This window comes from Equus quagga, chromosome 21 (assembly GCF_021613505.1).
Source record: "Equus quagga isolate Etosha38 chromosome 21, UCLA_HA_Equagga_1.0, whole genome shotgun sequence".
Taxonomy (NCBI): Eukaryota; Metazoa; Chordata; class Mammalia; order Perissodactyla; family Equidae; genus Equus; species Equus quagga.
The window spans coordinates 10227029-10242256 of NC_060287.1; the positions used below are offsets into that span (position 1 = coordinate 10227029).

At 34.7% G+C, this 15228-nt stretch overlaps 1 protein-coding gene across 4 annotated transcripts in view; it reads left to right on the forward strand.

The window, feature by feature from the left end:
* ROBO1 (roundabout guidance receptor 1) overlaps positions 1–15228 on the forward strand; it is a 380310-nt gene that overhangs the window by 237901 nt on the left and 127181 nt on the right. For all 4 annotated transcript variants that reach the window (XM_046648052.1, XM_046648054.1, XM_046648053.1 and 1 more), the window contains exon 3: positions 4817–4974. In XM_046648052.1, the coding sequence (XP_046504008.1) occupies positions 4817–4974 (158 nt within the window). The remainder of the gene's footprint in view (positions 1–4816; positions 4975–15228) is intronic.

The following is a 15228-nucleotide window of genomic DNA, read 5'->3' on the forward strand; positions in this document are numbered from 1 at the left end:
AACAAAGACCTGCTGTTATTGAGCATCTGTAAAGTTGTTGTCTTTGAGAATATATCTCCTCATTTATTTTTTTCCTCTAATATGACATGTTTTGAAGAGTTTCATTGATTTTTTTTTCTTTCTCCAGTTGACAATTTACTTCTATTTGCTGCAAGGTTTCATTGACAATGTAGTCCTTTAAGTAGAAAAAAAAAATCCTAAGACTGCATATTATCTTCCTCTGTTTTTCCCAAGATACTCACTTCTAATTAAAATGTTCATGTTTAATTAAAATGCTGATTATTGTTTCAGCTTTTCCAGTCATTTTGTTGTTGAAACAAAAGGAGAACCATTGATAAGAGTTAGCATGACATACATTAAGTGAATGATGAATCTAATTCTCAATATGCCGCTGAAAATTTGAAGTGGAAATTTCTGAGAAAATACAAGAACATGGAAAAATCTGAGAAAATACAAGAATTCAGAATATATACAAAGATAGTATTTGACTGATAGAAGGGAAATTTCTCACTCAACTTCTATTTCAATGGCAAGAGACTGAAATATTAATTATATCATGATAGCTATGTATTTAGAATTGTGCACACTGTTGAGACTAGATAGGTGGGCAATTTGATAGAGTCCTTTGTGGACTAGAGATCTGCAGTCTGGCTCTGCTCCTAAGTCCTTACAAATTCCTCATTCATAAAATTAAACTAATTACTTCACTTTATCATAGGCTTGTTATAAAGATTAAACGAGCAGATACTTGGTATGGTTCCTTATATAGTAAATGTTCAGTAAACATCGGCCATTGTTAACGTTACCATTATTAGTATTTATGTGACGTGCTCCTGTCCCCACTGAGGAACCTTAGATGATTAATTTCTAAAAGAAAAAGTTTGAATCACACATCTCTTAGGGCTCTAACTGCACTGAGATTCTGTGATTCATGAAGCCAGTTCACAGATGTTCACCACATGATTAGGGAACACAATTAGTTTGAGGAGCACTTGAGCTTTACCAAAACTGGGTAGTCATGGGGCTGCAGTGCACTGATGTACCATCACTGGTGAGCCGAGCCGTCTGCAATAATGGCATGGATTTGCTGGAAATATGATGGATTAGATAGGAGAGTTGCATTTTACAGTAAAATGGTAACATGGTGTAAAAGGAGCACGGCCTTGGAAATCAGGATACCTGTGTTTCCATCTGTTCTCTTCCTGTCAAGTAACACAGCTAGTGACAACGTTTCTCGGGACTCAATTGCCTCTATTTATGATGGATTAGATATTGTCAAAGACCCCTGCCTGCTCTACAATTTTGTTCATTCAGTTCTACAATTTCCCACAGTGCTCTTAAAGAGTGTGTTACAAATATTAAAGTCTCCATAATTCTTGAAACCGTTCCTGTTTAACTTTTTTTTTCACTTTGCCTGCTGTCTTCTCAGCATCACCCAAATAGGTTGCAAAGTCACCACTGAATTTTAATATTTTTTTCTGAAAATATGTTTACTTATTCTGAGAATTGTAATAGAATTTTTATATAGATTTTCAGAAAGAAATGATTATGTTTTATTTTGTTTTAAAAGACAAAACTTAGTTAACCATTTTTTTTGGACAAAAACCTTCTGGGAGATTCAAAGATTCAATGAAGCTTTTCCTTTTTCTAACTTAGAATGAAAAAAGTGAAAAGTGGTTGAGCCAAATTATATGTACCAACCTGTCGACATAAAACTGTTACATGCATATGGAAGAAATATAATATTAGGATGATCTGTGATTCATTTAACAACTTTTCAGGTGATATCTACTTGGATACATTATTTATGTTATTTGCTCTTTTTGAAATTAATATTAAAGCTTCTTTTCAAAAGTTAGTTCCAGATTTCAGAATTTCATACTATTCAAATCAAGAAACAGTTGAAAATATGCACTTTGACTAATAGAGATATTAGAGAAGAAAAGGAGAGACTTTTTAAAAAGGAGATCTATATTTGAGAATATTTATAGATACCAATGGTTTTCCTGCCAAGATGCTGCCAATCATTTGAATTCAATTTTTATTTTAATTACTTAAATATACAAATGAATTAAGAAAATTGGATAATTTAACTAAAAGTTCGTTTCATTTTATAATGTGACACATACTGTTTTTTCCCCAGAAGGAAATTTTCAGGACAAATATAAGGAAGAAAAGTTGCTTTTACAGAAGAGAGAAAAAAATCTTAAATTCATAACTTTATCCAGGGTTGCCTGTAGCCATAGGCAATGCTAGAGTTTTATGCTTTACAGCTGCAAAAATAATTACATGAGCATTATCTAAGCAACAATCTTTAATGGATTACATTTTGTTAGCTTTTCATTCTGTACTATAAAACCCCAAATAATGTAGTAAATGGGGGAAAAAAAAAACCCTTGATTTATGTGATTTAGACCTTTGATATTTTGGAAAGACATTTTATTTATTCATTGGTTTATTTAAGATATGATCTCAATTTGTAAATAAGATATAGTGTTACCAAGTTTGTTCTAAGCTCACCAAATAGGAAAACTGTGCAAATTATTTCGTTTTATTCAAAAAGTATTTTACCTTTGCATGTTTCAAGGATGTTAAGGTTTTTCAGATTTTATCTTAGATTAATAACGTGATCTTGCAAAGGCACATTCTGTTTCTCGAGGTCAATTCATTTGCTTTTCCTGGAAACCTTACATTTTATTTGTGGGACATTCTTAACATCTAATGGCAATATAAGTTCATAAATAGTGACAGTCTTCATACTCTGTTCTTTTATTATGTGGTAACAGTAGCTGGAGTTTCAGCTCCACAGGGTTCACCCTTGTGTCTATAATTGTATTCATAAATAGCATACAGTATCGAAGTTAGAATTTCAACCATGTGGTGTGATCGGACTTCCTTTTCTTTTTCCTTTTACTGTTTCTTCCAAAGGCGAGGCCACAAGTCTCCTCTTTGAGGTAGTATTTTCCAAGTGTTAACGTAGTCATATTGTGTCCAAGTTGTCTCAATATGGATTAAAAACCGGTTTTGCTTGAGTGGGTATTAAGGCTTACTCAGATGTATGCACTTACTTAGTTGGCAGAGAGGAAGGAAAAGTAGAGAATTGCAAGAGAAAAATATAGGATTTTGTAAGCGTGTAAGCTTGTTTGAGGTTTTGAAACCAAAATTTAAGAGGGACTTTTGAAATAATGGTTTGAGCATAAGTTTTTCACATTGTAGTATTTCATCCCTGAAAATTTTTTTAAAGCCCATTGAAATGCAAAGACGTCCATTCCAGTACAAAATTGTAGTATTAAATATTCAATAGATTTTAAAAGATAAATAGCATTTATCCCTTCAAATCTACACCCTTAACATACCAATGAACATTTAAGTATCATTTTAAATTAGATTACTAAAATTTTTCACATTTTATTACATACCAGGGGAGAATGGGGTGAGAGAAAGATAACTAACATTTTTAGTCTTTGTACTGAAGTATATGTCTCCATACCTGCTTTGTAAATAGGGAAAAAAGATATTAAGTAGTGTGTTAAGATAACCTATCTACTAAACAACAAATTATTCACTAGAGTTGTGATTTAAGACAGACTGATGTCAAATAATTCGTGACTTCTTTTTTTTTATTATTTTTTTTTAAAGATTTTATTTTTTCCTTTTTCTCCCCAAAGCCCCCCGGTACATAGTTGTGTATTCTTCATTGTGGGTTCTTCTAGTTGTGGCATGTGGGACGCTGCCTCAGCGTGGTCTTATGAGCAGTGCCATGTCCGCGCCCAGGATTTGAACTAACGAAACACTGGGCCGCCTGCAGTGGAGCGCGCGAACTTAACCACTCAGCCACGGGGCCAGCCCCTAATTCATGACTTCTTGATGTTAACAAGAGCTGAAGACAAATTTACTGTATGGACTATTTTTTGAAATGCATATATGGTTTATTTCCTGCATTTATTACAACAGTTACAAAGTGAATAATACTGCTTGTTTTAGAGGATGTTAATGTTACATTAGTATCCAGTTGAGATTACAGTAATGAATTGTTTCCTCCTCTAAAAGGTAGCGTTAATATAAAGGGGACTAATAATATCTCTCGCCTTGAATAGGTTTAAGGATTAAATGAATAATATATATCAAAAAAACCAAAAAACCAAAAAACTTATAACACACAAAGTGACATTGTTGGTAGCAGTGCTGTTATCATCCTTGGTGACTTCTCCCTTACTCTGTGATAATGGAAACACATAGACAGCATTTTGAATATAATTGCTTTGCAAATACTTTTAAAGTCTTTATAACGAGCATATTTAAATTATGACTATATACTGATACACTAATTTGAAATATCTTTAAAATATCTGTCAATGAAATGCATGTTTGGAAATATATTTATTTTTACTTTTAATATTTTGGTTTGTTTGTGTATGTAATTCATTTAGTAATAGAAAGCATCATCTCAATGTTTCATGTAAGAAAAAGGAGGATTCAGTGCTATTCATCAGCCTGTGGATGAAAAAATGTAGATAGTAGGTCAAGAAGAAATGCAAGTTAAAGATAAGCCAAATGCTAACTGCAAGGGCACTAAGAGCAAAACGCGCTTGCCCCCTGGCCTCTGAAGAATATCAAATTACCCCTGCTGTGTATGCTTAAGGCCAGATATCTTTATTGAATTGCGTATGTCTGTAAGTAGATATAGATTCTTGAAGATGTATTGAGATAGCTGTTAGTAGTAGTTTATTATAATAAACGTCTCTTTTGCTGAAGTTCGGAGATAAGGACTGTATATCTCACTATTGACTATAACGATTTAACCTTGTTCCTACAGTACTACGGGATGACTTCAGACAAAATCCTTCCGATGTCATGGTGGCGGTGGGAGAGCCTGCAGTGATGGAATGCCAGCCTCCAAGAGGCCATCCTGAACCCACCATTTCGTGGAAGAAAGATGGCTCTCCACTGGATGATAAAGATGAACGAATAACTGTGAGTATTTAGTTCAGCAGTGGGGCACATTTCTAGATCTAAGTGGATATATCTTCACCAAAGAAAAAGAGAAAAGTGAAATGGGTTTTTTTTTTTCTGAGGAAGATTCACCCTGAGCTAACATCTGTTGCCAATCTTCCTCTTTTTGTATGTGAGCCACCGTGACAGAATGACCACTGACAGACCAGTGGTGTAGGTCTGTGCCCGGGAACTGAACCTGGGCCACCAAAGTAGAGCGTGCTGGACTTAACCATGAGGCCACCAGGGCTGGCCCTGAAGTGGGTTCTTTTAAACAAAGGATTGTATGATCTCCCATTTTCAATTTTTCCTTTAAAATAAATGTATTTTAATTCTCCTTGTGTTGACATGAAAATAAGTGAGAAGAATGCATGTTGTTTAGTTTGGACGTCAGTAAAACAAAACTATAATCTGTACATTAATGTCTTAGAGTTAACACTTTTATGTAAGATTTAATTATCATCATAACTCAGGGTATATCGCATTTCCATGTGTTACAGTAAAAAGTTGTTTATGAAAAAATTCATTAATATAGTATGTTTCCAGAAGGCCTCCTAAATCACTTCAGGATTTTTTTCATCCCTTATTCCTTTTTAAATTGCTTTTCTGTTCTATAGAGTTCGATATTGTTTCTGAAAAATAAAATTTCATTCTGAATGATGGCTAATGATGGATTTATCTCATTCCAAAATAAAATCATGTGACTAGATTATTGGATTTCAAATTCCTGCTGTGATACGAGTAGAGGAGTGTGCTATCTGTGGTAGGAAGTGATTGTTTTCCCTTTGATATCGGTAATTCTGTACAGTGACTCCTCTGCTTTTTCTGCCTCGTGAGGTGTTTACTAAAGCACCTAAATAACTGAACTCTCATCGAGTCTATGATGGTACAACATTCCCCTTTACCATTTTCTTTGTTCTGCGCACACTTTTTGTCCATTGTGAATTCATAGAACGAGATGAAAAGTTCCCCGGGAGAATGTGTGTGTAAGGAAAAGTCACTGCTAAAGTTGGGAAAGGACAAAGTTATAACACAGACCACATAATCCTAATAAATGTTTGCACTATTTCCGAACAACCAGTTAGCAGATTACCATGAGAATTAAATAGTGAAAAACAATAGGGAAGATTGTGGTAGACAAGGTTTTAGGGACCTTGAAAGAAAATCAAGCATTTTTCCTGCACTGATCTGAACTAGGATGAGTCTCTCAAAGGATTTTTATAATTATAGGAATTGGGGTAAAATGACCTAGCTCTACTTTTAAGAGGTGCTGAAAAATCACATGGCAAAGTGAACCATATGTGGCAACATTGGTTTTGGGAAATGGAGTCAGGAGCACAGGGGAATAGAGAGTATAGGAACAAATGCTTCTCTTGTTAGTGATAACAAATTCCTTTTAGATTTATGTGCAATTAAGATAATATTTTTTCCTTAAAAACATATTCTAAGTCATTTAATGACCATTATCTGTAATTCCCATTTCCCTGCCCTAATGATTCCAACACACTGGAACCATTATTATCTATCTCCTCCCTCATATCTTTCCTGATTACCTATTTGTGTTTAATACGAATTAATAATAAAATTCCCAGCATTGTCGATGCAGCATTAAACAGAAATCAGTGAGTGCTGTTTATATTCTGGAGTTTATATTCTTCTGGAGTTTGTATTCTGTGAGTAGACAGATAAAATCAAAATAGATAGTATGTTAGACCATAATAAGTTCTATAGAAAGATAAAGTAGTCAAGAGCTAGACAGATTCATTAGGATTGGGGTAGCATTTCTGTTTTAAATAGGATGACCAGAAAATGCTTCATGTAAAGACCTGAAAAATTAAGGGCAGGAACTATACAGGTATCCGGGGAAAAACTGTTCTAAGCAGACAAAATAGTAAATTTAAAGACCCTGAGTTGGGGCATGCCTAACACATTCAGAAAAGAGCAAAGTGGTCAGTGTGGGTTAAGCAGAGTGAGCACAGTAGGAGATAGCAGCAGGGGTAACAGCTAGCCAGACTGTGTAGGACCTTCTAGACCTTGTAAATAGTTTGGCTTTTCCTCTGAGTGGGCTGGAAGGCATCAGAGTTTTCTCAGCAGAATCCTCTGCTGTCTTGAGAACACACTGAAGGGTGATAATGGCAGAAGCAGGGAGACAAGCTGGGAGCTTTTGCAAAATCTAAGCAAGAGGGAAATGGTGGTTTGGACCAGTCTGCTAGGAGAGGAGGTAATGAGGAGTCATTAGATTCTGGGTCTGCTGTGAAGCAACAGCCAACAGAATTTGCTCATGGATTGGATATGGCTTTGAGGAAAAGAGGAGTCAAGGATTACCTTCGTTGGTTGGTCTGAGCAACTGTAAAGATGGAGATGCCATTAACTGAGATGCCATTAATTGTAGAAAGAGATGATTTAGGGTTGGAAATATCAGGAGCTCAGTTTTAGACATTGTAATTTTGAAATCCTCATTAGATATCCAAGGATAAATGTCAAATAGGCAGCTGGAAACATGAGTCAGAAATTCAGAGTTGAGGTTGAGGTTGGAGAAAAAATTGAGTTGTGGTACACATAACAAGTACTCATTACTACGTAATCGCTCCCTCCTTCTGGGCAGATGAAAGACTCTGCTTCCCAGCTTCCTTGCTGTTGGGCAGACCAATTTTACTAGTTCAGCTTCATGGGCTGTGAGTGGAAACTACAGAAATTAAATACTAGTGAGCGAACCTCCAGAACGCTCTTTCTTCACCATGTGGCAACCAAGGCTGCATGTCCCAGCTAGTCCAGCTACAACTTGGAGGACACCCCAGGAACCTGGCCCCTGACTGATGTGTAACAGAACTTTCCACCCCTCACCTCTGTCTTCCTATGACGGACATGTAGAATGAATGAGAAATAAATCTTTGTTGTATTAAGTCAAGGAGAATTTCTTACCACAGACTAATGGAACCTATTCTGATGAATATGGGAGTCATCAGTATGTACATATTATTTAAAAATAAGAGACTGAAATCACCAAGGGAGTGATTATACTTAGAAAGGAAAAGAGGTCCAATGTTTAGCTCTCAGGGAGAAGATGCAGAAAGAGGCATGGAGACTGAGAGGAAGCAGTCAGTGAGAGAGGAGAAGAACCAGAAGGGCAGCCAAGTGAAGACAGTGTTTTAAGGAGGTGGCAATGACTGAGTCAGTTGCAGCTGGTAAATGAAGGAATATGAAGATTGAGAATTGACCACTGGATTTAACAGCTTGGTGGTCAGTCATTGATGACCTTGACTTGGGCAGTTACAGTGGAGTGGGGAGCTTAAAACCTCATTGAACTGATTCAGGAAAGATTGGAAAGACTGACATCGGATAGAGTATAGACACTTCTTTTTATATTGTATCTCATACTCTCATACAATAGATAAAAAATAAAGCTGATTATAGCCTCACATTTTGAGAAGTCTTAGTTAATCTCAAAGGTTTTACTGTGTGTGTGTGTACACATTATGTGTGTGTATTTTCTTGTGACATTAACAGTTTAAAACATCTATAGTATATTTCATTTTTTAAAAAATGCTCAGAATTTCCTGTTGTAGCACATATTGAATTAGAAGAAATGTTATGGTTTATGCCTAAATGTTTACTTTATTATAGGATCCTCGCTAACATTTTGTTGTCTAGAGGGTGCCATCCTGTAATTAAAGAGTACCAGTCCTCTCACACGAGTAGGTTAGAGTCGCTATAAGAACCATCTCCAATCAGGAATCAAGCAATTTAAAGTTGCAGTAACCTATGGCTATGAAACCATGCCAAGACGGTAATGTATAAATAATCTTAAAATCATTTAAAGCTGCCAAAATGATGATCCACGATAGTGTTCCATATGCTAGGAAGTTGTAACATCTGAAACTTTTACTGTTTCTAAGACCATCTGTGTGTTTTGTATAAATTATGACTGTTAAACTGATAAAACACTAGAGGTAAAAAAGCACATTTATATATGCAGGGAAATGAATAGATTAAAAACCAGCAGTTTGGGTTCAAAATTACATTCTTATTTAGATCATAATAGTTTTTGCTTTATTTTCTTCCTGTAGGCAAAACAAAAATTGAGTAATTAAAACAAAAACAGAATGCCTCATGTTATTTCCAACTCTTTTATTTTCAAAAATTGAAAGTAAATTCTTAAGAGATGTGGGTTATTAAATATTTTGTGCGATTCTTCTTTTCTAAGCTTTGTTTTCATTTCTATTGTTAACGTACTTTGCCAAATGTGTTGAGTACAGACGAACAGGAGATTAAAGCACATAATATCTTTATGAAAGGCAAGTGAAGATTGCATGGTTATTGCTACAGTTTTAGTTATAGGAATTTCTAGAGTTCTTTAATGTGGTGGCTTTCTTTGTTGAAAATTTCAAGTACAACTCTGCCAGCTGTGAGAACAAAGACACACCCTACAAAAAGGGGAAATATGTAATTGAATTGTAGCTGCACCTGTATTTTTTGATGTTGTTAAGTCATTTCTTTTTGCATTGACCTGGATTCTGAGCCAAATTTTAGATCTATGATGATTATAAACCAGGAATACATAAATAGCATTTTCTCATTTTCCTACCTGACAGGAGAATCTTTTAGAACTCTTTTGGCACATATTTCTTACAATAATTTAAGGAGGCCTTAGATGATGTTTGTCTCTAGTGTTCTTTCTTTCTTTTCTTTTTCTTCTAGACATAAGTGTTTATATTTAGAGTTAGAAATAAAAGTAGTTTAACTGGAAAGCTGGATTAAATAGATTTACTTCATATGTCTGAGACTTAGTCATACCTATTATTAATAAATGAAATTTTCTCATAGAGCTGAATCAGAGGACCAAAGACTTCTTTTTGATGTAGAACAACATTTAGACATACCTGACAAAAAGTGAGATATTTACTTTATTTCGTAACATTTTGGAAGTATCATACTTAAGTTCAAGATTATTTTGTAAGGGTGAAAATGGAGAACATTAAGATTGGAAAAGAAAGTAACACCAAATATTGACAAAATAACAGTTTTGTGTTCAGTCAAAAAACTAAAGTTGCCCTTGAATTAAAGGGAAAGTTAAAAGCAGTTAAAAGTAGACATCACAAATATTTTCCTAGATTATAAAAGGCCTTAATTATGTATGAAGATGGTTAATTACAGAATTATGTTGAATAAAAGCTGACAAGTAGACACAAAAAGGCCCAAGAAAAACTTTAGTACGATTTTGGATTGAGTGGAATGGAGGCATTGGGAGAGAGAAGAGGAAGTAACTGATGTCCAAACATTGTAAAAGGCATTAAGTTTATTTAAAAATTTGCCATTATTTTATATTTGTTGATCTGGGTGATATTAATATTATCTTAGTGAAAAGCCAAGTTTGTTATAAATTATCACAATTTCAGGGGTCACACAATTGTTCAGCATCTGAGACATGAGTTTCCCACGTCTTTCTCTTGGGTCTCTGAGATGAACAGCCTCCTGGTGGTAGCTACTGGAATTGCAAGCATAGAAGGAAATAGCCAATCTCTCCTGGAGTACAGTTTATAAATAAAATGTATTTAATTGAATATTTTAATCATAAGAACAAATGTATTCATAAACTAAAATATTAAGGTATCCAATAGTACCTAGTAAGTAATCAAACAAGAGCAACTACATGGTTTACCTCAACATATGATAAATTGAAATAGCAAATTGATACTGTTATTTTAAGAAAAGGATAGCCATATGTATTTATATATGAGATCTGATGATTTACAGCTAATAATTAAACCTTTTGATTCGGATTAGTAAATATTTATAGGATCAATAGTAAATTCTCAATACCTGGAACATGGTAAACATGCAATAAATCTTTACTGAATGTTGCAAGCTCTTCGGCTTAAGTCTGTCATGAAAATAAATTGAAAATAACCACTCCGTTTTTTTCAGTCTGAAATTTTCCAAAAAGAATGTCAAGTTTTAGAAATAGTTATTATAGGGACACCAACAATTTACTAATCTACCTTAGTAATAACAATAGCCGTTGTGTTTTGACCATCGGCCATATACCAGATGCTTTATTTTATCTCCTATAATTCCCTTGAAAATTCAGTGGATAAGATTTTTTTTTCCTTTTTGGCACACTTATACCTGTCAATTCAGCCTCCTGGAAAATATGATGAAACTGATAATGATAGTAAACACTTAACATAGCTCTTTGTGTGTGTCAGGACCTATTCTAAGCACTTTGTGTGTACTGACCCCTTTAATCCTGACAACAACCCTGTCAGATAAATACTAAAATTTCACTAAGGCAGTGGTTAACTCCAAACTGGCTGGGAGGACAACTATGGGGGCACCTGGCTTTTGTTCACTGATCCTATTTTCTGTAGTGTCCTATAGATTTTGCTACATATAGAAGGATTCTGATTTAATATCAAGGCAAATTTCAATTTAGAATGACAGTAACTCAGTTTCTACTCTGAAATATTGTCTTTAAGTTTTCAGTGGTCTGGAGAGATTAGTTTACACAGTGGAGGTTATAGTGGTCTTGAAACTAAGTTAGTACATTTGAGAATTAGTCCATATTATGTCCATTAATGAAAACTATAACATAACATAACATAACAGATCTATAAAATTGAAGTTTAGCAGTTTCACAAAACATGTTGCAGAAATGGACAAGTTTGACCAAAGTTTATAGTTCACATAAACTAAAATTATTTATTCTGGACACTGGAAGTCTTACCTCAAAAGATATTAGAAGATTATCTAAAGAGGTTGATAAATAAGTGTTACTGTTTGGCATTTAGGAAAAGGATTTATATTAAAGAGAATATTATGAATCAGTGAATGATTCAACTAATATGCTTTATTGTTAACTGTCCAAATTGTGGATTAGCCAGGTTCTCATATCATCAGCTGTACACATTTCAAAAGTTATTGCTGAAAACTTAAGTAATTATGAGAAATTATATAATGAATAGGAAATTCAGGTAAAGAAAATATGATTGATGCAGTGGCTTGGCGATTTGTATAGATACAATAAAACATAGTTGGAGCTGGCCCCGTGGTGCAAAGGTTCAGTGCGCATGTTCTGCTTCGGCGGCCTGGGGTTCTCCTTCCCGGATCCAGGGTGCAGACATGGCACTGCTTGGCAAGCCATGCTGTGGTAGGCATCCCACATATAAAGTAGAGGAAGATGGGCATGGATGTTAGCTCAGGGCCAGTCTTCCTCAGCAAAAAGAGGAGGATTGGCACTAGTTAGCTCAGGGCTAATCTTCCTCAAAAAGATAAAATAAAATAAAATATAGTAAAAGCTAACAGTAGAAATATAGTGAGATCTGCCTGGACTCAATTCTGAAATTCGAGTTAGTTTCTTTATAATAACTTTTGACTGTCATTTATCTTGAATTATTTCACTTTTATATTTAAAAGAAGAGCTTAGAAGACATTCATCATTTCATGTTCGAAATTCTTAGCTTTTAAGCTAAAATTTAGAGATGAATAATGCATGCTTTTTCCATCCTCTTTATATGTGGCTTTGTGACATAAATATTTTTGACTGACTTTTGAGATAAGCTGTGCCTTGAATTTTTTTATTCTTTTTCCTACCTGTCTTCAAAATAGCATGCTACAAATATTCTATATGTCTTACGGATTTCTTTTTTACTTATTTGAAAAAAAAATTGGGATGATGAGGAAATAGTTTTATTATGGTATTTATTTCCGTCAAAGCCATAGACCTACCAGAAACCATTTTATTGTCAATTTCGTCTACTTCTCATATAAGTGTATTTAGATTTTTTTGTTGTTTGAGGAAGATTAGCCCTGAGCTAACTACTGCCAGTCCTCCTCTTTTTTGCTGAGGCAGCCTGTCTCTGAGCTAACATCCGTGCCCATATTCCTCTACTTTATATGTGGAATGCCTGCCACAGCATGGCGTGCCCAGCAGTGCCATGTCCACACCTGGGATTTGAACCAGCAAACCCCAGGCTGCCAAGAAGCAGAACATGCGAATTTCACCGCTGCGCCACTGGGCCGGCCCCAAGTGTCTTTAGATTTTATTCATTCTTCTTTGAAAAATGTGGGAAAAAATTTCAACACATCCCTATGTCTTAACATGATGAGCAAGTGTATTTATATTTAGTAAGGCTTTTACTTAGATGGAATGACTAACCATCCTGGTTTGCTAGGGACTGTCCTGCTGTTAACACTGAAAATCCCTACTCCTGGGAAAAATCCCTCAGTTCTGGGAAAACTGGGGTAGTTGGTCACCCTAAGCCTAGACGTTTTAAAGTGATTGATTTATATATGACTGAGAAATCACATTCATACAAGGGAAGTAAGAAGTAGTTAAAAATAGAGGAGTTTTATCTATATCATTTGTTTCATAAGCAAATTAAGGACTGGAAAAATCATCAGTGAAGTCAAGAGTAAAATTCAGTTATACATAAAAACATTATTTAACACTTCCTATTCCCTTGCTAAAGAGGTGCAATTGTTAGAATGCACTATGTCATCAGTTCTTTTTCTACTCCTTTTCTGCTTCCTGTGTCTTTGTACGTTTCTTTGATTTCCCCTGTTGGTGTGATATTTTTGTAAAAAGCAGCTGACTCACATCCCATCCAAATCCCCAGTGTCCTCCAGATCATTCACAAATTTGGCATTCAGCCCTCTCCTTGCCAATTGCTTCCTTTCCCCCCAATTCCCACATGTCTCCTTCCTAAGACATCTGCTCCTCCTCCCTTCCTTCGATTAGAGCTTTCCTCTGGTCTTCCATTTTTTTTCATTGTTCAATGTCTGTTGCTTCCTTTTCCCCCTCTCCTCCCCTAGAGGAAATTGACATAATTAATGCAGCTGATGTCATAGAGCCCCCTTGTCCCTGAGAAGTTAACTCTGTGTTCCTGAAAAATAAATATATAGTTCTGTTATATGAAGGTCAAAGGAAACTGGTGTACTGAACTAGAATTTTTTTCTGTCCATCTTACATAAAGAATAATGCACATTATGTATTTTATCCCTTTTGAAAAATAAATTTTTTATTCGTGATTTAAATCTAAGTTAAATCAATATAGATGAATCATAGGACTTAAGATATTAGTTAAAAAGTATATTTATGTCCTATCTTTCTGTCTTAATTTTCATATTTGATAATTGAAACACAGTGGGTTAGTAGAATAAAACATAGTCTCGGGCATTATAAGACTACATTATAACTTCAGGTTTCAGCACTTATTAAATGGATGACCTCGTGGACATTTGATCTCTATAATTTTCATTGTTTCCATCTGTGAAATGAATTGTCTAATAATACCTATATTGGTTCATGGTGTCGTTGTGGGAATCCAGTGAGAAAATACATGTTAAGTGTCATTGTAAATGATGACACACTCTATACGTATTAGGAATTGGTGTTCTGGTTATTATTGTTGTTAATATACCTGCCTGAACTCTGAATATATTTAGTCATCGAAAACTTGATGGATAAAGGAAATCAAGAACTGTTTATGCCATAGCAATTTCAACTTTTCAGAATAAACAGGAAGACCATATAAATGTGTGTGAAAAGAGATCCAGCATTTATGTCTCATGTAAATTTCTATCTATATCTGATTCACAGCTGTGAGAAAATTTCTAATTTCTACAGAATCACCATGAATATGTAGTTTAGGTGAATATTATGAGTATGTAAAATACTTAGACTAATACTGAGAGTAAGAACTAATTTGAGTCATATGTACACCTTTATTGTGAAAGCAATAATCACCTGGCGGTTTCACAAGAGAATTAAGCCCTAATACCCTAACGCATCCACTGTGTGTAATCAATCAATCTTTCTCCTGTGCATCTAGAACAATTCTAGTATGTACAGTTCTTAGGCGAGTTGAGAAGTGCTGTGATTCAGATGAGGTACGCTGGTTGGGAAGGTTGTTTTATTTTCCTAAGGAACATCCTGAACATTTCCAAAAACTTATAATTCTATTAAAATAATTACACATCCATTCATCATGTTTGGACACTAAAAGTAGAAAAAAGAAAGGCAAGTATTTCAGACCTACTTGCGAAGTCCAAGTACTCTTTTGAAGGGATTGTAATAAATGAAGACATTCTTGGTTCTAGCACACAAATTAGTTTCAACGACAATATAATTATAAACATAATTCCAGTGAGCATTTGGTTGTTGCTCTAGATTTTCACAATTTGAGTGTTAGACATGCATTTAAAGGCTTGGATACCAAGAGCTTGAAGTAGCAAATT